General features: G+C 42.3%; 1 protein-coding gene across 2 annotated transcripts in view; it reads right to left on the bottom strand.

Annotated features, from left to right (window-relative positions):
* LOC113412193 (NADH-cytochrome b5 reductase 3-like) overlaps nucleotides 1–19711 on the bottom strand; it is a 31864-nt gene extending 12153 nt beyond the window's left edge. For both annotated transcript variants that reach the window (XR_015750041.1, XM_087967850.1), the window contains exons 1-3: nucleotides 19529–19711; nucleotides 4059–4190; nucleotides 1697–1769 (exon numbers count right to left, since the gene is read on the bottom strand). Coding sequence is in view for 1 of the 2 variants with exons in the window: in XM_087967850.1 (XP_087823976.1) it covers nucleotides 1697–1769; nucleotides 4059–4190; nucleotides 19529–19549 (226 nt within the window). In the remaining variant the exon portion in view is untranslated. The remainder of the gene's footprint in view (nucleotides 1–1696; nucleotides 1770–4058; nucleotides 4191–19528) is intronic.
* Between the last annotated feature and the right edge of the window lie 1905 nt (nucleotides 19712–21616).

Raw genomic sequence — 21616 nt, 5'->3', positions numbered from 1 at the left:
AGCCAAGGCAGTGCCGGACATGTTAACTCCCAATAAATCCTTTTGAAGTTTTGGAAGTTTGGCTCGAGACTCAGGATTTAAATGGGGGTCACTGCCAGAACCCTGATAGCAAGACAGACTTCCTTAGCTTAGCTTTGCCTCATTATTTATGGAACTAGTTTGCATTTGATGATGCAATAAATAAATAACAACAATAATAAAACTAATAATAAATAACAACAATAATAAAACTGCCTATCCGCTCAGACATTACTTTAACAGCTCTTTTAAGTCCTTGGTTTGGACTTGGAACTGTGAAGTTTTTAAACCAGTCCCAGTCTGTGAATCAAATGGAAGATTAAATCTTAAATAACAATAATAATAACAACAACAAGTTGACAAAGTTCTTGAAAATGAACAGGTCAAGATCCTGAGTTCCTTTTTTCAGTGCCGCGGTAAGTTCGAATGGTTACTAAATGAACTTTTGAAGGACGGCCTGTACTGAAAGCAAAACAATAATTGGGCTGATTTTTTTGTAGGGGGGGGGGGATTGGGAAGAATGGGGAAGGGGAGAGCTAAAATAAAACCAATCAAAGCTTGTGAATGCAGCCCCCCAAAATATAATTGATCGTTGTTTGCACTGTTATTCTTCTGGATAAATTCCTGGAAAACATTATGCGTAGCGTGATGGGTGTTTTTGAGAGAGACACAGCAGAATATGCTTTTTATTTTTTTGTATCCTTGAAGTTTATACTACTCCCATGGTTGCAAGGCACCAACACAACGCACCACAGCTGTTTCCCTGTGCAAAATGCCTCTGGCAGAGGAAAGGAGCAGCTGGCTTCCAATTACGGATTCCACTCGGCAACCAAGGGAAGAATGAAAAGCCAAAACAAAAACACGGAAGCCATGGTTGCAAATTCGCTTGATACCCATCCAGGGCTTTCTCCTGGCCACAAACTATAAACAATCACAATTGTGTGTGTGTGTGGTTTTTTTTTTTTTTTTGTCTAGGGTGTCACACTGGGAATTGGGTGGCACCAGGAGAAGTAAACTAAATATTCTTTGTGAGGATCCAAAGAGTAGCCATGTCGGGATGATCTATGGAAATTCATGGATCAGGATTAAGTTAGCAGGCGGTCTCTTACTCAGCAAGATGGTTGTGTTTTCTTCTGTTATTAGTTCAGTTGTGTTTAGCTTTTGGGTTGGGAGTTTGGGCTACGTGGATGAATTTTCCTATTCATTTAAAGAGTGGGTCTAGATCGGTTTAAATTTAGGTAAGAATTTTTCCACCGTCAATGCACTCTTCCTTCTAGCTAACAGAGCTTTTCTTTAAAGAAAGAAAAAAAATAAACCAGGGAAGAAGAGGAGAAAGAAGAAAGGAAAAAGAAGAAGGAGGGAGGAGAAAGAGAAGGAGGAGGAGGAGAAAGAAGAAAGGAAAAAAAGAGGGAGGAGGAGAGAAGAAGAAAAAAGAAAGGAAAAAGAAGGGGGAAGAGGAGGGGAAGAGGAAAAACAAGAAGAGGAGGAGGAGGAGGAGGAAGAAAGGAAGGAACGAAGAAAGGAAGAAGAGGAGGTAAAAGAAGAAAGAAAAAATAAGAGGGAGGAGAAGGCAAAGGAGAAGAAGAAATAACTTTCTTTCCAAGTCCACAATTCAATGATGTTAATTTTTTCCTCTAGTCCCCCTCCAAGTACATTTATTTTAACACAAACAGCTTACCCACAGGAAGCCCCAACACATGTCTTGGGCTTGGCAGGGCAAAGCGAAACTTTCTGGTGTCATGACTGATGTGCTGAAAAAGAGAGAAATAAACGTCATAAAACTAGAGAACAGCTCTACATGTCCATCAAAGCCCAAATGTTTATAATTGAGATACCTTATCTGCATTTCAGAACTGTGCAAATTGAAGAAATAAACACAGTTCTCAACAGCACCTAACCAAGACTGACTGCTTAATCGGCTTTCGTTGTTTATGGAACTATCTGACCAAACAATTGAAAGCCAACCCTTCAGTTACACGTTTTGGGCAGGCCACATATGTAGGACTTGGAATAAGAGTTGGAAGGTCTTCAAGGCCAACCCCTGCTTGAGCAGGAGAACCTATGCCATTGCAGACAACTGGCTGTCTAGTCTCTTCTTAAGAACCTCCAGGGATGGAGCAGCCACAACTTCTGGTGACAAGTTGTTCCACTGGTTAAATGTTCTCACTGTTGGTAAGTTTCTCCTTAGTTCTAGGTTGCTTCTCTTCTCAATTAGTTTCCACCCATTGCTTCTTGTCCTGCCTTCAGGTGCTTTGGAGAATAAGTTGACCTCTTCTTCTTTGGGGCAGCCCCTCAGATATTGGAAGGCTGCTGTCATGTCTCCCCTAGTCCTTCTTTTCCCTAAACTAGACATACCCAGTTCCTGCAACCGTTCTTCACATGTTTTAGCCTCCGGTCCCCTAATCATCCTGGTTGCTCTTCTATGCACTCTTTCCAGCATCTCCACATCTTTTTTAGATTGTGATGACCAAAACTGGATGTGGTATTCCAAGTGTGATCTTACACAAAGGATTTATCAAGCGTTACTAGTACTTCACAGTATTAATACTTCACATAAAAGAGGGCAGGAACCTAACTGCACAGCCATCAGCTAAATCCATGATTATTATTTTTTGACCCTACACCCATACATATTTGCGGCTGCAGTGATAAGTCTATAAAGGTAAAAGGTAAAGGTTCCCCTCGCACATAAGTGCTAGTCGTTTCCGGCTCTAGGGGGCGCTGCTCCTCTCCATTACAAAGCTGAAGAGCCAGAGCTACGAAGACGTCTCCATGGTCATGTGGCCGGCATGACTAAACGCCTTTGAAGGTGCATGGAATGCTGTTCCCTTCCCACCAAAGTGGTCCCTATTTTGCTACTTGCATTTTTTACATACTTTCAAACTGCTAGGTTGGCAGAAGCTGGGACAAGGAACAGGAGCTCACTCCGTTACGTGGCGCTAGGGATTCGAACCGCCGACCTGCCGACCTTTTTCTGATCAACAAGCTCAGCCTCTTAGCCACTGAGCCACCACTTCCCTTGACAATTCTATACCAAGTTCTAAACAATATTCAACAAGAGTCCAAAAACACCACACCACATCATGACAACCCTTCTTTCATGCATGGATGGGGCACAGATCAGATCAATAAATCCAGACCCGGAGCTAAGGTCACATATTCAGACAATATAATGAGTTACGTTCATAGAGCAAACATTTTAGAAAGCTGGCTGGCTCAAATGATCCATATTTTTAATACTATCTGCCAATAGGCTCGCATAAATTAGAAATCAGGGCAGCTGCAGATTGAAAAGGTTAAGTTTAGCCTTTTAGTAAAAGAGCCCAATCAGGAAGAATCATTATGAGGTCGATCCACTCCATTTGAAATAATAAATATGGGCGTATTAGATCTCCAAATCTTCCAATTTTACACACAAGGCTTTCTACTTGATTTATCAAGTTACATGGCGATACAAGCACGGTACATCAAACATCTCCCCAACATTACTAATTTTCCATCAATGCAGAATTTTATTTTCTATAGTGTGTTCTATTGCTTGCAAGCCCACCTAGAGTCACTGCGATCGAGTAGGCGTCTATAGAAAATTTCTAAATAAATTTAAATGTAAATATCGAGGAGAGTTGGTTCAATATCCAGTTTTTCAACCTCTCCGTATTACGAAAGGCCACAGCACTAACCTACATTTTGCAATATTTCTCAATGAATATACAATGCCTCAAAGGTTGATATAGATAAAACTGCCACATATCAACACTTAAAAAGTAGGAAATATTTATTCTGCCTACTTCAATCTTGGTTTCTTGGCATACTGACATCAGTTTGGGTATTAAAACATTTTTTAAAAAATTGGGGAGAGAGAGAATGAGGGAGAGAGAGGGAGGGAGAGGAGAGGGAGGGAGAGAGAGGAGAGGGAAGAAGGGAGAGGGAGAGAGAGAGGAGAGGGAGGAAGGGAGAGAGATGGAGGGAGGAAGGGAGAGAGAGAGAGAGAGAGAGAGAGAGAGAGAGAGAAAGAAATAAGAAAGCAATTTATGTGTTACCTCTTTATCGATCAGCCTTAATGCATATTTTACATCTGGATTTTCTAGTGTGATCGGAGGCAGAGATTTCGAGAAAAGGCGCTTGATCAAACTGATCACGAAATAGACTGGAAACAGGACAATGTTTCCTAACTGTAACATAAAGAAAGAAGATGTTAAAATTCAGCATCCTGACTCGATAAACAGAAATAAATTAGAAAATGGCTACGAACAAAACAAACAAACAAGCACAATAGGAGTGCTTTTTCAGTATTATCTACCAACCATGAAAGTCTATCATGTAATCACATTTAAATATTATTATTAGATGGTAGTAAAGATACGAGTTCTTCCTTTCCAAAATCAGGTGATATGTTCGCATTAGCACAGGAGCCTCTGTGGCGCAGTTGTTAGAGTACAGTACTGCAAGCTACTTCTGCAGCCAGCTGCCTACAATTTGGCAGTTCAAATCCCACCAGGCTCAAGGTTGACTCATCCTTCCGAGGTGGGTAAAATGAGGACCCAAATTGTGTGTGTGTGTGTGGGGGGCAAGTGGCTGACTCTGTAAATTACTTAGAGAGGGCTGCTAAGCACCATGAAGCGGTATATAAGTTTAAGTGCTTAGTACTATTGTCTTGTAAGGAGAGCAATAAGGTGAACTGAGAAAAATGTGTCTTTTCACAACTTTTTCAAAGTTCCCAAGTATTCTGCATTGATTAATTCTGCAATTGTTTCAATAACCCAGATAGTTAGTTAGATCAGGATTATTCTGGACATACCACGAGATTTATTCAGGGAATGCTGGGGGCACGGGGGCTCAGAGGTTAAAGATGCTGAGCTTGTCAGCTGGAAATAGCCTAAGTTCAAGACCCGAGCACTGTGAGATGGGGGTGAGTTCTCGTTTCTCATCTCGGCTCCTGCCCACTGAGCAGTTGGACAGCAAGCAAATGCGAATAGATCAATAGGTATCACTTCGGTGGGAAGGTAACGATACGTTTGACTTTAGCATATCACCATGCCGGCCACATGACCATGGAAGATGTCTTCGGACAACTCTGGCTCCCTCAGCAAAGAATTGGAGTTGTAATTTGCACCCTAGAGTCAGATACGACTAGATAGGGGAAACTTTTTACATATAGTGAACGTCTATCTCAGGGGTCTCCAAACTTGGCCACTTTAAGACTTCAACTCCCAGAATTCTCCAGCCAGGAGTTGAAGTCCACAAATCTTAAAGTGGCCAAGTTTGGAGACCTCTGGTCTATCTGAATAAACAAATGGTGGATTTTCCTTCTGATCCCTGTCACTTACACATAAATTCGCATAGTTAAAAACATGGTTTAATAGATAAAATGTCCATATCTCTCATCAGTAAAAACATTCTGTAAGCAATATTATTTGAAAATACTTTCCTTTTGGTAAGATGCTGTAGGAGACTGATGGGTTGTGAGTCTATTTCCCCTCCAATATATGCTTTACAAATCTGCATTTGCAATGTAAGTCAGTGAAAAGCTCCTTCTTGCAAAAGACGAATATTTCAAGGCTGCAACAACTCCTACACCAAATAGTAGAGATTCTTCCCTGGAGTGCCAGCAGATATTTGGCCTCGAGGATCTTGTTACTAACCCTGCTTTCCAAACTGCTATAAACCTTCCCTTCATTCCAAGGTAAGGTCTTCATCAAATTTGCTTGCGTAACTGAAATGTACTTGAATTTTCGACACACATGTGTGGGCTATTTGTCTAACTGAACTTACAGGGTTGGCCTTGGTGATGTAAGGCCTGATAAAACAGCAAGTGGGAAAAAAAAATCTATCAGTATTCAGGTCAATTCTAATCCCAGGAGAAATCAACCCTGACTGTCCTTTGGAAGGACAGATGCTGAAGCTGAAATATTTGGCCACCTAAGGAGAAGAGAGGACTTCCTTGGAGAAGACACTGATGTTGGGAAAGATGGAAGGCCAAAGGAGAAGGGGGTGGCAGAGATAGTACTAGCAACAGCACTTATACACTGCTTCACAGCCCTCTCTAAGTGGTTTACAGAGTCAGCCTCTTGCGCCCCAACGATCTGGGTCCTCATTTTTCCAACCTTGGAAGGACAGAAGGCTGAGTCAACCTTGAGCCGGTCGGGATTGAACTGCTGGCAGTGGAATGCAGAGTTAGTCTACAATGCTGCACTCTAACCACTGTGCCACCAGGAAGGAGAATGAGAAAGGAACTAAGAGAGGGAGGGAGGGAGAGAGGAGAAAGAGAAACAGAGAGAAGGAAGGGAGGGAAAGAAAAGAGAGAGAAAAGGAAGAAGAGAAAAGGAAAAAGAAAGGAGGGAGGGAGGAGAAAGAGAGAACAAAGGAAGAGAAAGGAAGGAGGGAGGAATAGCAATAGCACTTAAGACTTATATAGTGCTTTACAGCGCTTTACAGCCTGCTCTAAGCGGTTTACAGAGTCAGCCTCTTGTCCCCAACAAACTGGGTCCTCATTTTACTGACCTCAGAAGGATGGAAGGCTGAGTCAACCCTGAGACGGTCAGGATCAAACTGCTGGCAGTGGGCAGGGTTTGCTTGCAAGACTGCATTCTAACCAGTACGCCACCTTGTCATTAAGATAGTGTCATCGACGCAATGGACATGAATTTGGATAAACTCCAGGAGACAGTGGAGGACACATGGACCAGGCATGGTGTGGTCCATGGGGGTCACGAAGAGTCGGACATGACTTAGCAAACGATATTCAAGTCAAGAAGAAAGGAAAGCAATGGAAGAACACCTCCCATGCAGAATTGAGAAAATGCTTTTAACTGGTCATAGGGAGTATTTTAGATTTCTCCCCCCCCCCATTTTTTCCCAAATGGAGTTAGACAAAAACAGAAAAAAAACCCTGCTTTCCTTGCAATTTTTCTGTCCCCCCCCCCGCCTTCCTATTTCTATTCTAGACCTGAGATTTTTCAAACATTTTCAGATCATAAAAATATTTAGTTTATTTTTTTCTTTAAAAAATCTCAGAATTCCTGATCAAGAGGAAAAGCTCTAATGATAGAAAATTGGTTGTGTCTGAGTGGTTGCAAGACAACAAACTGAAAAAAAAAATTCCCTTCTAGATACGGAGACATGGATAATTTTCTTCCACGTGTTTTTCTTCTCTAATCTTCTTTCCATTCCCAATCTCTATGAATAAATTTTGCTCTATTTCTTCTGTGTTTTGGTCATCTCATTCATCCTCCCCATCCATCTGTGAGTTGACCTTCCAGTTGTCTCATTGTGTGGGCAAGTGACTACCTATTGTGGTTAGATGACATCAACCATGGGCACAAGGTTTAAAATGTGACTCCAAAGCCAACTCATTCAAGATTCTTTTCTTTCATCGCCAACTCGGTCTTATTTTAGAATTGTTTGTGCTGTACCAAGCAACTATGTTTTTATTATAATGCCACTCCATGATCAGATTAGCTTCCAATGCCAGGATTTAGACCCTAGCAAATTGGGTACAGCCATTTAAACAAATTTAACAAAATAACAAGAGTTGGAAGGGACCTTGGAGGTCTTCTAATCCAACCCCGTTGAAGCAGGTTGCTTCTCTCCTTAGTTAGTTTCCAACTCAATTTTAGCCTCCAGTCCCCTAATTATCTTTGTTGCTCTTCTCTCTACTCTTTCCAGAGTTTCAACATCTTTTTTTTTTAATATAGCGGTGACCCAAACTGGATGTAGTATTCCAAGTGTGGAATACTTACAAAATGAACAACAGAATAATGGAGTTGGAAGGGACCTTGGAGGTCTTCTAGTCCAACCCCCCCTGCTCAAGCAGGAAACCTAGCCTAGACCATGAAACAGTTGTCCAACCTCTTCTTAAAAATCCTCCAATGAGTCAGGAATTCTTAGTGGGGTTCTGGTTTTGAAGAAACCAACTCAAAAACATCTCATAGATGTTTCCAAAGAGAAAACTCATCCTGGAATGCAAGACTACATCTTGTTCAAATATACTTTAAACTGGAAGTCAACTTAGCCTATCATTGTTACTATTCAAATGTAGGGAACAAGTTAGCGCCATCATCATCTTCTGAATAGTAAATGCTAAATAAATAATTCCCAATTTAGGGTCCCCCCCCCTCGTTTTACACCAAGGATTCCTGACTTGAGAACCTGAGAACAACGCTGCTGTGGAGAAGATAAATTTGCAAAGCTCACCAGTGTAAACCCCCCAAGCAATTCCTGACTCCTAGTAGCATCTATTACGGAGTTCTTCAACTTTGATGACATTAAGATTTGTGGACTTCAGATGATCTACCCCAATACCTTAGATTTAGGCAAAATAGCTAGGTATAATGAAATATTAGATAACCAGGGAAAATTAAAAACTGATCAAGAGCTGAAAGACCAAGGAATAATGATAGGTTGATAGCCATATGTTCATATCTGCAAGCGAGATATAAAAAAGACGCAGAAGAATATGGATTCAATAATGAGTTACAACAATTAGACAAAATTTTAGTAGGCCCGGAGGAGAAACTTATAACAAGAACATATAATTACTTGCTAAGATTTGATATGGAAGAGGAGGTAGTAAAAGGGTCCATGATAGCATGGGCAATTTTTTTTGGATACAACATAGAATTAGAAGACTGGGAAAAACTATGGAGTAAGAATTATACATTAACAAGGTCCACAGCATATAAGGAGAATCTTTATAAGATGTTTTATCGTTGGCATTTGGCACCAATAAGATTGGCAAAGATGTATCCCAATATGAATCCAAGATGTTGGAAATGTAAACAGAGCCAGGGTACCTTCTTTCATATGTGGTGGCTATGCCCTGAAGCCAAAAAATACTGCGTCAAAATACGGAGTTGGTTGCAAGAAATAACGAAATGTCAAATAGAGTTGAAACCTGAACTGTTCCTTTTAGGAATAATTAAGGGGAAAAAAGGACCAAATACATGATTTTACACATGACAGTGACAGTGGTGAAGATTGCATTCGCACAATACTGGAAGGGAGATAGTATACCACTGGAGGAATTAGTAATCCAGAAGACATTAGAATGTGCTGAGATGGATAAACTGACTCTAGAGCTAAAAGGCAAAGAAGAGTCAGAGTACTACGCAGTTTGGGATAATTGATATGAATGGTTGAATAGTAGGTATAAGAATAGTAGAGATAAGAAAATGTATATAAATGTATATAAATGAATATAAATGTATGGAGATTTGTATATGTAACAACGATGCCACAGTGTTGTTAAAGATGAGAATGAGATATGTTAACCGTGAAAAAAGCATAATAAAAATAAATATTTTTAAAAATTGTGGACTTCAACTCCCAGAATTCCCCAACCAGCCAGCTATGGCTGGCTGGGGAATTCTGGGAGTTGAAGTCCACCTACTTTAATATTGCCAAGACACAAACACCGATTTATTGGTTTAAGGCCACATATCTTGTGATTCAGGAAGGTGATAGGACTACTCAAAGTTTTAATCTGGAGATTAAATTAAATTCCTTCAAACTCAGATCAAGTCAACGACAGAACCAATCTCCAAACTTCAAGCTTCAAATTGCAAAGGCGATTATAATGCTTCTAAACAGAGCTGAGAATTTTATAAGATTTGTTCCTGTACACAAACTTTAAAAAAAAATCCATTCTGAAAATCACACCTGTTTTTCAAACTGGACCCCCCTCCCCCAAAAATAAAAATAAAAAATTGACAGCCCTCAAGATCAGTTGAGAGGACAATCTGGTGCTCCATAAATTTGTCCTATAACTAATGCAGGATCAGCAAACAAAAAATTAAAACATTTTGCACATCAGTGCTATAATCTATTTACTCGGGAATATTTTTTATTTCAACAAACTTAAAACTGAACGAGGCTGTATAATTTTTCTTTGGTACAGAGTTACTTCACACATCTCTGCTACTTGGGGGAAAAATGAATATGTTATTCCCGTAATAAATTAAAAAAAAAACATTTTGCACATCAATGCTATAATATCTTGGAGATAAGTTTTATTTCCACAAACTTGAAACTGATAATTTTTTCTCTTGTACACTCTTGCTCACACATCTCTTGCTGGTTGGAAAAAAAATGAATTTGAATATTCCTGCTATATTACTGATAAAAAACAGAAGAAGCGTATTTTGTATATACTTTCCAAGAAGTATAGAATACTTTTTTTAATTTATAAAAAAGGGTTTTGTTTTTTTTGCAGGATAGAGCTTAATAGTGCTGAAATAATCAGCCCTCTCTCCTACAGATGCTACATCAGATATTCCCAGAACAGGCACTAATGTTCATGAATTACTAATGCAGGAAGGTTTTTGTTCTGAAGCCCAAGACATAAAATACCATGTTTTCATTATCCTTCCGGGGGTTGGGAGGAAGAGAGAGAAGAAACTGAAAACCCCATGACTATCTTCTGACCACAAAATATTGCAGATATAAATAGCCTTCAACATACGAACGAACCATTCCCATATCCAAGTTGGGTCTGTACGGCTTGGAATGAAATGAACCAAATGTTAAAAAGTTAGGTTATCTATGACGTTAATTTACCAAGCACGTCTAAATTATATTTAAAGGAGCCAAAATATCTTTACAAACCCCGAGGCATGTCACAACTTTTGACTTCCTAATGTTTGGAAATTGAAGGATTGAAACATTTGACATGACCTATAACAGATAGCCTTGTATGGGAGGAGGAGGAGGAGGAGGAGGAGGAGGAGGAGGAGGAGGAGGAGGAGGAGGAGGAGGAGGAGGAGGAGGAGGAGGAAAAGGACTGTGGGGTCCTTGGTGCTCTCTGAGCTTGGTGGTTTTCTTACAGATGTTTCATTACCCAAACTAGATAACATCATGAGTGCTAGAAGGGAGGAGGAGGAGGAGGAAGAAGAGGGGGAGGGGGAGGAGGAGGAAAAAGACTGTGGGGTCTTTGGTGCTCTCTGAACTTAGTTTTTTTTTTTGCAGACGTTTCATGACCCAACTAGATAACATCATCAGTTTACGTGGGAATTAAATGAAAGACAATTCCCAGATCTGAGTTCCAGTAGCAAGGCTGGAAACTAACGTAGAACTACTAAAAGAAAACAAGAAATAAGCTCAGGGGGAAACTCGATTTCCTTTTGAAAAAACGCCGAACAGCAAGATCCTACTCTCAGTACTGACAAACACTAATCCAACTGTGTGTTTAGCATTCTTGGCTCCAGTTTAAGGGTGTGGCAAGAACTGAGCAATGTAGAGCCAACTCAGATTTAGCTCTCTGACACAGCCTTAATGCTTGCCAAAAAGAAAAAAGAAAAAAACAAAGAATGGCAGGAAGAAAATACCAATGCCTCCTTAAAAAAAAATTATAAGAGTGAGTACTTTCAATCTGCTGCATTTTAGGAACACCAAACCTTACCCAGCTCTACCCCAACTTTGCTTTCCAACTGTTTTAGTTACAAAGACCGGCAATACACAATTCCTTTGTTCCCATATTTAGCTTTGCTTGCCCAAATGAAGTATTGTACCTTATGATTCTTGACTCTTGACTAATGTACCTTTTCTTTTATGTACACTGAGAGCATTTGCACCAAGACAAATTCCTTGTGTGTCCAATCACACTTGGCCAATAAAGAATTCTATTCTATTCTATTCTATTCTATTCTATTCTATTCTATTCTATTCTATTCTATTCTATTCTATTCTATTCTATTTTATTCTATTCTATTCTCATTCCATTCCCTCTTCTCTTCTCTCTCTTCTCATTCCTTATTCTATTCTATTATATTTCTATTCTATTCTTATTGTACCCTATGACTATCATTAAGTGTTGCACCTTATGATTCTTGACTCTTGACGAATGTATCTTTTCTTTTATGTACACTGAGAGCATTTGCACCAAAGACAAATTCTTGTGTGTCCAATCACACTTGGCTCATAAAGAATTCTATTCTATTCCAAATATCACCAGCTATGGAAAGGAATATTCCTCTAGATTATCTTTCTATTTCCTAGGATGGTTTCCAGAAACCCAGAGCCAATGAGCCGAAAGGGAGCAAACTAGAAAAATTAAAATTGGCCCGTAGTCAAAGCCAACATTAATTTAGACAGTTAGCAATCCTGTCTGGGTTGAAAGAAAAATATCAAAAATTCAGAGTAGACCAGAGCATGAGCTTTAATTCTTTTCTTCCCCTGTTGTAAATCCATTTTTTAAAAAAAATCCTCACATTTCTGTTCCTATAAATTAAGGGTCTCCAACCATGGCAATGTGAAAACTTGTGGACTTCAATAGCAATAATTGTGAGAGGGATCTTGGAGTCTGAGTGGACAACCAGCTAAATTTAAGCCAAAAAAGCCAATGCAATCCTAAATTGCATTAACAAAGGGATACAACTGAGATCAAGTGAGGTACTAATACCACTCTATAAAGCCTTAGTAAGGCCACACCTAGAGTACTGCATCCAGTTTTGGTCACCAGACTATAAAAAAGACGTTGAGACTCTACAAAAAGTGCAGAGAAGAGCAACTAGGATTATTAGGGGATTGGAGACTAAAACATATAAAGAACGGTTACAGGAATGTGGAACTAAGGAGAATTTTCCTAACAGTGAGGACAATTAACCAGTGGAACAGCTGTCCTCCAGAAGTTGTGGGTGCTCCATTACTGGAGGTTGATGAACGGTTGCAGGAACTGGGCCTGGCTAGTCTAGTGAAGAGAAGGACCAGGGGAGACATGAGAGCAGTCTTCCAATATTTGAGGGGCTGCCACAGAGAGGAGGGGGTCAAGCTATTTTTTAAAGCACCCGAAGGCCAGACAAGGAATAATGGATGGAACTGAACAAGGAAGAGATTCAACCTGGAAATAAGGAGAAACTTTCTGACAGTGAGAACAATCAACCCATGGAACAGAAGTTGCCTTCAGAAGTTGTGGGAGCTTCATCACTTGAAACTTTCAAGAAGAGATTGGACTGCCATTTGTCAGAAATGTTATAGGGTCTCCTGCTTGGGCGGGGGGTTGGACTAGATGACCTACAAGGTCCCTTCCAACTATGTTAATCTAATCAGTATTCAACTCCCAGAATTCTTCAGCCAGTCATAAAGCCCTGCTCTAAAAGAACCCTCTCTGGGACATCCAATGGAGGTCTAAACGCTCATAAAACTTGGCTAATCAACTATTGGGCCAGTAAAGCTACTTAAGGAGGAATGCAGAGACAAATCTTCTGCGTCTATTTTGCTTCATGTCAGCCACAAGTGGAGAGGAACAAGGGAAATGAAGTAAGAGAGGACGAGAGAGAGAAAGGAAAGGACCACAGAGTTACCACATTGGGGGACATCCTGGTTCATGCCGAGATGCTACTTGAAAAACATTAACAGGAGTTGCTCAGAGAAATGATGGGAGGAACCCAAAGTTATGACAGAGATGGAGGGAAAAGTAGACAAAACCCAAGAGAAAAAGGAAAAGATTATTAGACTGGAGGCTAAAGCATGGGAAGAAAAGTTGCAGGAATTGGGTATGGCTGGTCTAATGGAAAGGACTATGGGGAGACATGACAGCATCTTCCAATATTTGAGGGCCTGCCCCAAAGAAGAGGCAGTCAAGTTATTCTCCAAAGCACCAAAGAAGGCAGGACAAGAAGCAATGGATGGAAACTAACCAAGGAGAGAAGCAACCTAGAACTAAGGAAAAGTTTTTTTGACAATGAGAAAAACCAACTAGTGGAACAGCTTGCCTTCAGAAGTTGTGGGTGCTTCATTACTGGAGATTTTAAAGAAAAAACTGGACCACCACATCTGAAATGGTATAGGGTCTCCTGCCTGAGCAGGGAGTTGGACTAGAAGACCTCCAAGATCCCTTCCCACTCTATTCTGATCAAAGCTAACAGTAAACAACCCAACCGAAGACTCTCCAAGACACTGAATTCAGAAGTTGTGGATGCTCCATCACTGGAGGTTTTTAAGAAGATAGTGTATGATAACCATTTGTCTGACATGGTGTAGGGTCTCCTGCTTGAGCAAGGGTTGGACTAGAAGACCTCCAAGGTCCCTTCCAACTCTGTTATTAAGATTACAAAGGGAGGAAAGACCCAACCACAGCAGAAAGACATAAAGTAGACTTCTCCCAAGGAAAACAAGACCACCTGATTTTGCTTGTAAAGGGAGAAAAATGTTCTTTTAATCTTAAATGCACAGGTGAAGTACACAGCTCAGAATAGATGCTCAGGTTAACCAAATACGAATATATTCATTTTATTGGCCAAATCTAAAGACCTCCCCGAAGTATGTTAGATGTTGGCTTTCTAAAAGGTGTTAGATGTTGGCCATCTTAAAGGGGCCAGTATTTCTCAACCTTGATCACTTTAAGATGTGTGGACTTCAACTCCCATAAACTTCATTCTGGCTGGGGAATTCTGGGAGGTGAAGTCCACATGTCTGAACACGAACAAGGTTGAGAAACATAGATCTGGATCAAGCATTTCTGCTCTGACATCATTCCAACACTTAGCAAGAGATTTAGCAAGAGCAAGGCCTGTTTATCCTATAATTGTGTGTTGTGTGGATTCACTGTGGGTTGAACACAGCTGCATGGAAATGCAGAATGGAGATTTAATAAATGCATTTTGTGTTCTTCACGTTAGTCCATTCCACAAGTAACTTTCTCTGATCCAGATTGCAAAGGAACTCGATACAATTCAAGTTGTCCTGACACACCATCCTAAGCAATCTGGATAATTCTTGTAATTTATATCATAATTTATATTAGATTAACAGAGTCAGAAGGGGCCTTGTAGGTCATCTAGTCCAACCTCCCACCCAAGCAGGAGACCCTACATCATTTCTGACAAATGGCAGTCCAATCTCTTCTTGAAAGCCTCCAGTGATGAAGCTCCCACTACTTCAGAAAGCAAGTTGTCAATTCCCACAACTGATGTCAACTGTCTCAATTTATCACTTTTGGGGGAATACAGTATACAGATCCTTAGGTACCTTTGGCATTACTGGAGGATGGTGTGAAGGTATGAGACTTTGAAATGAGATTAATTGATTATTATTAGTCAGTAATGAGCAATAGTTCATTAATTATATGCTATGTTAGGTAACAGAATAGGTAGCAATTAAATTATTTTGATTAGTAAGATGAAAATAGGTGGACAGCACTAAGTTCAAGACAACTTCAACAGTCTCACCCAAGGAGCATCTAGTGAAATTCACTAAACATTCTTGGAATTTCTGACAGCAGACTTCGATGGAAATTTACTAGGGAAGCTGGAATTTCAAATATATCCAGGTCATAGGCATCTCAATTAAGACTGTAGAAAATGCACAATAGATCCGTCAAAATGTCACAAGTGAAACATCTCTCTGGAAGTATCTGTGACCTTTGGGAAAGCCTGCAGAGATGCATTTTGCCTGGCACCATAAAGCCAAGTGAAGCATGTGAATTAAAGGCGTCACCAAATGAGAAAAAGTAAATCTTGCTTCTTGAGGTCAGCCAGCCCAAATAAACCCTAGACACATCTCTACAGATACAGACACAGATAATCAGAGTTGGAAGGGACCTTGTAGGTCATCTAGTCCAACCCCCCACCCAAGCGGGAGACCCTATAACATTTCTGACAAATGGCAGTCCAATCTCTTCTTGAAAGTCTCAAGTGATGGCACTCCCACAACTTCCGAGGGCAACTTCTGTTCCATGGGTTGGTTGTTCTCACTGTCAGAAAGTTTCTCCTTATTTCCAGGTTAAATCTCTCCTTGTTCAGTTTCCATCCATTATTCCTTGTCTGGCTATCAGGAAGCTTTAGAAAATAGCTTGACCCCTTCCTCTCTATGGCATCCCCTCAAATATTGGAAGACCGCTATCATGTCTCCCCTGGTCCTTCTCTTTACTAGACTACCCAAGCCCAGTTCCTGCAACCGTTCTTCATGTTTTAGCCTCCAGTCCTCTAATCATCCTGGTTGCTCTTCTCTGTACTTTTTCTAGAGTCTCAATATCTTTTTTATAATGTGGTGACCAAAATTGGATGTAGTACTCTAGGTGTGGTCTTATAGATTGGTATTAGTACTTCCCTTGATCTTGACTGTATCCCTCTGTTAATACAATTTAGGATTGCATTAGCAATCCTAATGCATCTACAGCTAATCCTAATTGCATCTACAGCTAAAATCTACAGAGCGATTCTTGGTGCTGGCTTATTTTTAGAGACTATCTTGCTCCTGATACCCTACTGTACACAATAGGATAAAGTGCAAATATTTAGAGCAGAATATAACAGAGTTGGAAGGGACCTTGGAGGTGTTCTAGTCCACCCCCTGCTCAAGCAGGAGAACCTATATCAAGGACCTTCAAACTTGGCAAGTTTAAGACTTGTGGACTTCAACTCCCAGAATACCTGAGCTAACATGACTGGAGGAAGAAATTCTGGGAGTTGAAGTCCACAAGTCTTAAAGCGGTCAAGTTTGAAGACCCCTGACAAATTGCTGTCCAGTCTCTTCTTAAAAACCTCCAGTGATGAAGCACCCACAACTTCTGGAGGCCAGCTGTTCCACTGGTTAATTGTTCTGTCAGGAAATTTCTTCTTAGTTCTAGATTGCTTCTCTCCTTGATGAGTTTCCATCTATTGCTTCTTGTTCATTTAAGTTTGTTGCTCCTTCTAGGAAAAAATAACTTTTTTTTCTTTTTTTGCAATTTAAAGATTATTTCTCATACTAGTTGGTTGGAAGTTAAGCAGGTTCAGATTCCATTAATTAGTTCTGAATGGAAAACAGGATTGTAGGTTTGGTCAGAACATTAAAAAAACCACACACACATATACATTTTGGAAAGGAAGCACTGGAAATCTGCTTTAGGAAACTAATTTTCCTGGATTTTAGCTCGCTTGGAATGAGATTTTATTTTTAATAAAATCTAAGTAGCAGGGATACGTTAGTGGCCCTTGCCAGCTGCTTTTAACTCCTTCCTTTAATTAATTAAAATTCAGGTTAAGTTAAAAAGCCAGCGCTTAACCAATTATAAAATCCCATTAGACCTACTTAAAGGAGGAGAGGAGATCCTAACCCTGTAATGCCCTAAGAGGCTTCCAGCAAAACGAAATTGGTAGTCCCAGGATCGAGATCAAAACATGAAAACATAATGTTCTCTCCTTTGGCTCTGCAGTCCCAGGAGAAAGGACACCAAGTGTTATTTCTGGCATGGTGTGGGAGAGGAAAAAAAAAAGATTCCTTGCGCTCAACAGCCCAAATGTTGTTTAGAGTATTTGTGGCAAAGAGTTGTGGGTGGAGGCCTTTGCGTTCTTCCCAGGCTTTGCACAGATGGACTTTGATGGCGTCAGTGTTGGGTTTTCTTCACCTTGGCCTCTTGAAGGTGAGTGGACTTCAACTCTCAGAATCCCCCAATTCTGCGAGTTGGAAGTCCACCCACCTTGCAAGTTGCCACAGTTGAGAAAAGGCTGAAGATGCCAAAATCCTATCTATTCCTGTGATGGCCCAAAGGGGCGTGGCACGAAGGCAACGCAGTCAGATAATCAGTAGGAGTCCCTTTATTAGCTCCAACTCTGCCCCCCAATGTCCTGGTTACCTTCTGGCTGGAGAAAAACTCCCCCAGGAACAGCCTTTGGCTGCAGAGAATCAAGTCCAAAACATGAGCAACACAAACTGTAACTTAAAAGTCCAAACAAGCCAAACTGTTTAGTTGGGCAGGGCAGGAGCAAGAATTTCAGACTTGAAAGCACGGCAAAACTCACATGGTTTGGGAAGACGCCAAGAACACATATAACCAAAGTCAACACAAGATAAAGTCACTTTTGCTTCCAGCAGCTGCTGCAATCAGCATGCAGCTCTTTTAAACTCTCATTTCCAGGTGTGGCTAATGAAGGGAATCAGGGCCCTTTCCTCCCCCATAAGCCACACAACCCCCCCATTGCTCCCTTCTCTGTTCTTCCCTGCATGCCCTAGGATGAAGAGGGGGTGGGCATGGGTCTTCTTCCTCTGAACCCCTTCTCCCTTGTTCTACCTCTCTCCTGCTCTGCCCAGCTGGATTCTGCCCTTCCCCAGTTTCCTCCACAGCCAATGGATTCACACTCTCACTCCCTCTCAGCTGTTCGTCTTCCTCCTCCTTGGATTCAGACAGGGCATGACACTTCCAGAGTAAGTTTGGGAAGACGACAATAAATATATCCCTCACCCATATAAATATATATTTAAGGCACAAACTGGATCTTAGTCCAAAGACCAAGATCATGGTTAATTCACCCCAGACATAGACAGTCACTTCTCCACTCCATTCCAGGTCCCAGAAAAGAGAAGATTTGATGGGAAGCCATCATTCCCATCAGTTTCCAGGATCCGGGAGCATCTTTGGTGAAGGAGTGAAGGAGCCAGGCCTTTCCAGCAAGAGCTTCAACCTCAAGGAAGGGTTGGACACCAATCTCTCCAAAGCTGGGCAGGGCCATTTGCCCTGAGAAAGAGCAAGGGGAAGAAGAAGGAAGGAAGGAAGGAAGGAAGGAAGGAAGGAAGGAAGGAAGGAAGGAAGGAAGGAAGGAAGGAAGGAGAAGGGAAGGAGGGGAAGAAAGGAAAGGGAGGAGGAGAAGGGGAAGGAAAGAGAGGGGGCAGAGGAGGAAGGAAGGGGAGGGGAGGAGAGAGAGAGAGCAAGGGGAAGAGAAGGAAGGAAGGAGAAGGGAAGCAGGGGAAGAAAGTGAAAGAAGTGGAGAAGAAGAGGAAGGAAGGAAGGAAGGAAGGAAGCAGGGAAGAGGGAAGAAAGGGGAGTATGAGAAAAAGGTAAAGGAAGGAGAAAGGAGGCAGGCAGGAAGGAGAAGAGAATGGGAAGGGAGTAGGGAGGAAGGAAGGAAGAGGAGAAGGAAGGAGTAGGGAAGCAGAGGGGAAAAAGAAAGAAATGAGAAGAGGGAGGGAGGAGAAAGGGAGGAAGGAAGGAGAAGGGAAGTAGGGAAGAAAGGAAGGAAGGGGAGTAGGAGAAGAAGGGAAAAGGAGAAAGGAGGCAGGCAGGAAGGGGAGGAGAATGGGAAGGAAGTAGGGAGGAAGGAAGGAAGGAAGGAAGAGGAGAAGGAAGGAGTAGGGAAGCAGAGGGGAAAAAGAAAACGAAAGAGAGAGACATACAGAGAGAGAGAGAGAGAGAGAGAGAGGGAAAAGATACACACAGAGAGAGAGAAACAGAGAGAAGTGTGTGAGAGAAAAGAGACTAAGAGACATACACAGAGAAAGAAAAAGTGTGTGTGTGAGAAAGAGAGAAAGAGAGAGAGACCTAGAGAGAGGTGTTACAGAGAGAGAGAGAGAGAGAGAGAAGGAGGAAGGAAGGCGGGGCGGGCAAGAGCGTTCTCTGCGCCCTTCTCCAACCAGGCGCCCCTCTCTCCGACCCGGCGAGGGGACCCCCGGGGTACCCTTTGGGTCTGGGGGTCTTGCACCGACGCCCCCCGAGAGAGCCGGAGCGGGGAGTCCCCTGCGCTGCGCCTTCCCCCAGCCGCGCCCGGGGGAGGCGGCGAAGGCAGAAGCGGCGGCTGGAGCCCCTTGAAGCTGCGCCACTCACCGTACTCAGGGCCGCCCCCATGGCTCCCTCCTCCGGCTCGCTTGCCCGGCCAGCCTCGGCCTTCCCAGCCCTGGGCGGCTCCGGCCAGTCCCTGTCTGCACGCTCGGCTAAACCCGGGGAGAGACGCTGCGCAAAGGCGGACGAGGAAGGAGCCGCGCCTCCCGTCTCGCTCCCGGGGCTTCTGGGAGGAGGCGAGCCCTGCAGGAGGAGGAGCCAGAGGAGGGGCGGCCGAGGCCGATGGGAGTTGTAGTCCTCTGCACTGGCCCGAAAGGAGGAGGAGGAGGCGGGCGGCGGTGCAAGCCTGGCAGGATCCCACGATAGATGGCTCACGCGCGGCTCTCTCGTTCTCCTCCCTCCCTCCACCCCACCCCAGCCAAATGTTCTGCAGATGTGCAGAGAGAGAGAGGCAGGCAGGCGTTGGGTGGCAGCACAAACACACACACACACACACACACACACACACACACACACACACACACACACACACACACACACACACAAAGAGAAACGCGCGGGCGCACGTAGAAACATGAAAATGCGCGGAGAAACACAAATGCATACAACAGACACACACACAAGCACACGCGCACACACACAGACTCCAATAAAGACACAGATCGCTCCCTCGTGGGTTTTGGATTGATTTTATTTTTTATTTTATTTTATTGCAGCACAGATTTGGGATGGGGGAATGTAATCAACCCCTGTTTTCCCTCCCCCGGTGGCGTTAATTCAGGGCTGTCTTCACTTTCACTTTCAAAATTCAAACTATTAAGACTATTGCTATTCTTCTTCTCATCCTTCCTATTACCCATCTCTTTCCCACTTATGACTATAACCGGGTTGCTTGTATCTCTAGAATTTATATTGTTTTATTTGTTCCCTGGCATGATTTGATTGCTTATTAGTAACCTGTGACTATCACTAAGGGTTGTATCTTACGATTCTTTATTAAGAAGAGACTGGGCAATGATTTGTCTGAAATGGGATAGGGTTTCCCGCCTGAGCAGGAGGTTGGGCTAGAACAGGGGTCACCAACCTTTTGGACTTCAGGGACCACCAAACTTTTAAATCCCACGGACCAGAGACCCTGGGAAAATCCCCCCCTCAAAAAATCTGCAGGAAAATTCCCCACCCCATTTTCTTACCAATCGATCGTTCTTTATTTGGGATCGCAGGATACCGTCTCCAGCTCAGTTCTCAGGGAGAGAGAGAGAGAGACTTTTGGCTGCATGCAAGGAAAGCAGCAGAAGCAGCAGCAGTCTTTCTCTTCCCCAAACTCCGCCAGAAATGAGTCTTTACCAGGCGCAGCCTCTTGGAGCAGGAGGCCTTGCAGGGTCCCAAAGACTCATTTCTGGCAGAGTTTGGGGGAGACAAAGAAAGACTTTTGCTGCTTTCCTTGCATGCACCCAAAAGCAGAAGAAAAAAGAAGCGGAAGAAAGTAGCCCGGTGGCCAGGCCAGGCACGTGGGGCGAGTGGGGAAAGTTCCCCCCCCTTTGCCCTTTCCCCCCCTCCCCTCACTACCTTGTGTAGTTCGCAATGCAAGTGACACAAGCTTTGTGTTCCCGCAGGCCATGTGGGTGGCACAGCTTTGTGTTCCTGCGCAGCCTGGATTAATTGCTTGGGGGAGGGGAAAACATTTTTCTGTGGACCACCAAAATTTTCTCATAAACCACCAGTGGTCCTCGTCCCACTGGTTGGCAACCACTGGGCTAGAAGACCTCCAAGGTCCCTTCTAAGTTTGTTATTCTGAGTCTTCTTCAATCTGGCGCCGATTTCAAAATCAATTTAGCCTGGTTGAGTTCTGCCTGCCTCTTAGCTGGGCTAAATAATAATAATAATAATAATAATAATAATAATAATAATAATAATAATAATAATAATAATAATAATAATAATAATAATTTAAATAAGCAAAAAGTTGACAAGTATAATCCGAAATAAAAGAATAGAGGAAAATCTGCCTAAGCCAAGGGATGATATTAGATGATCTAGTTGAGAAATCTACTTCTGGATTTGAAGGTTCACTCTATACAATTCTAAATCTATTTTCAATTTTATGCGGGATCTAGAAAGTTATAGAAGCCA

Source organism: Notechis scutatus, chromosome 6, assembly GCF_049901735.1.
Source record: "Notechis scutatus isolate UNSWTSFEM ecotype Mainland chromosome 6, rNotScu1.2, whole genome shotgun sequence".
NCBI lineage: Eukaryota > Metazoa > Chordata > Lepidosauria > Squamata > Elapidae > Notechis > Notechis scutatus.
The sequence above is the reverse complement of the archived record's forward strand: the minus strand, read 5'-3'. Positions and strand labels throughout refer to the sequence as shown.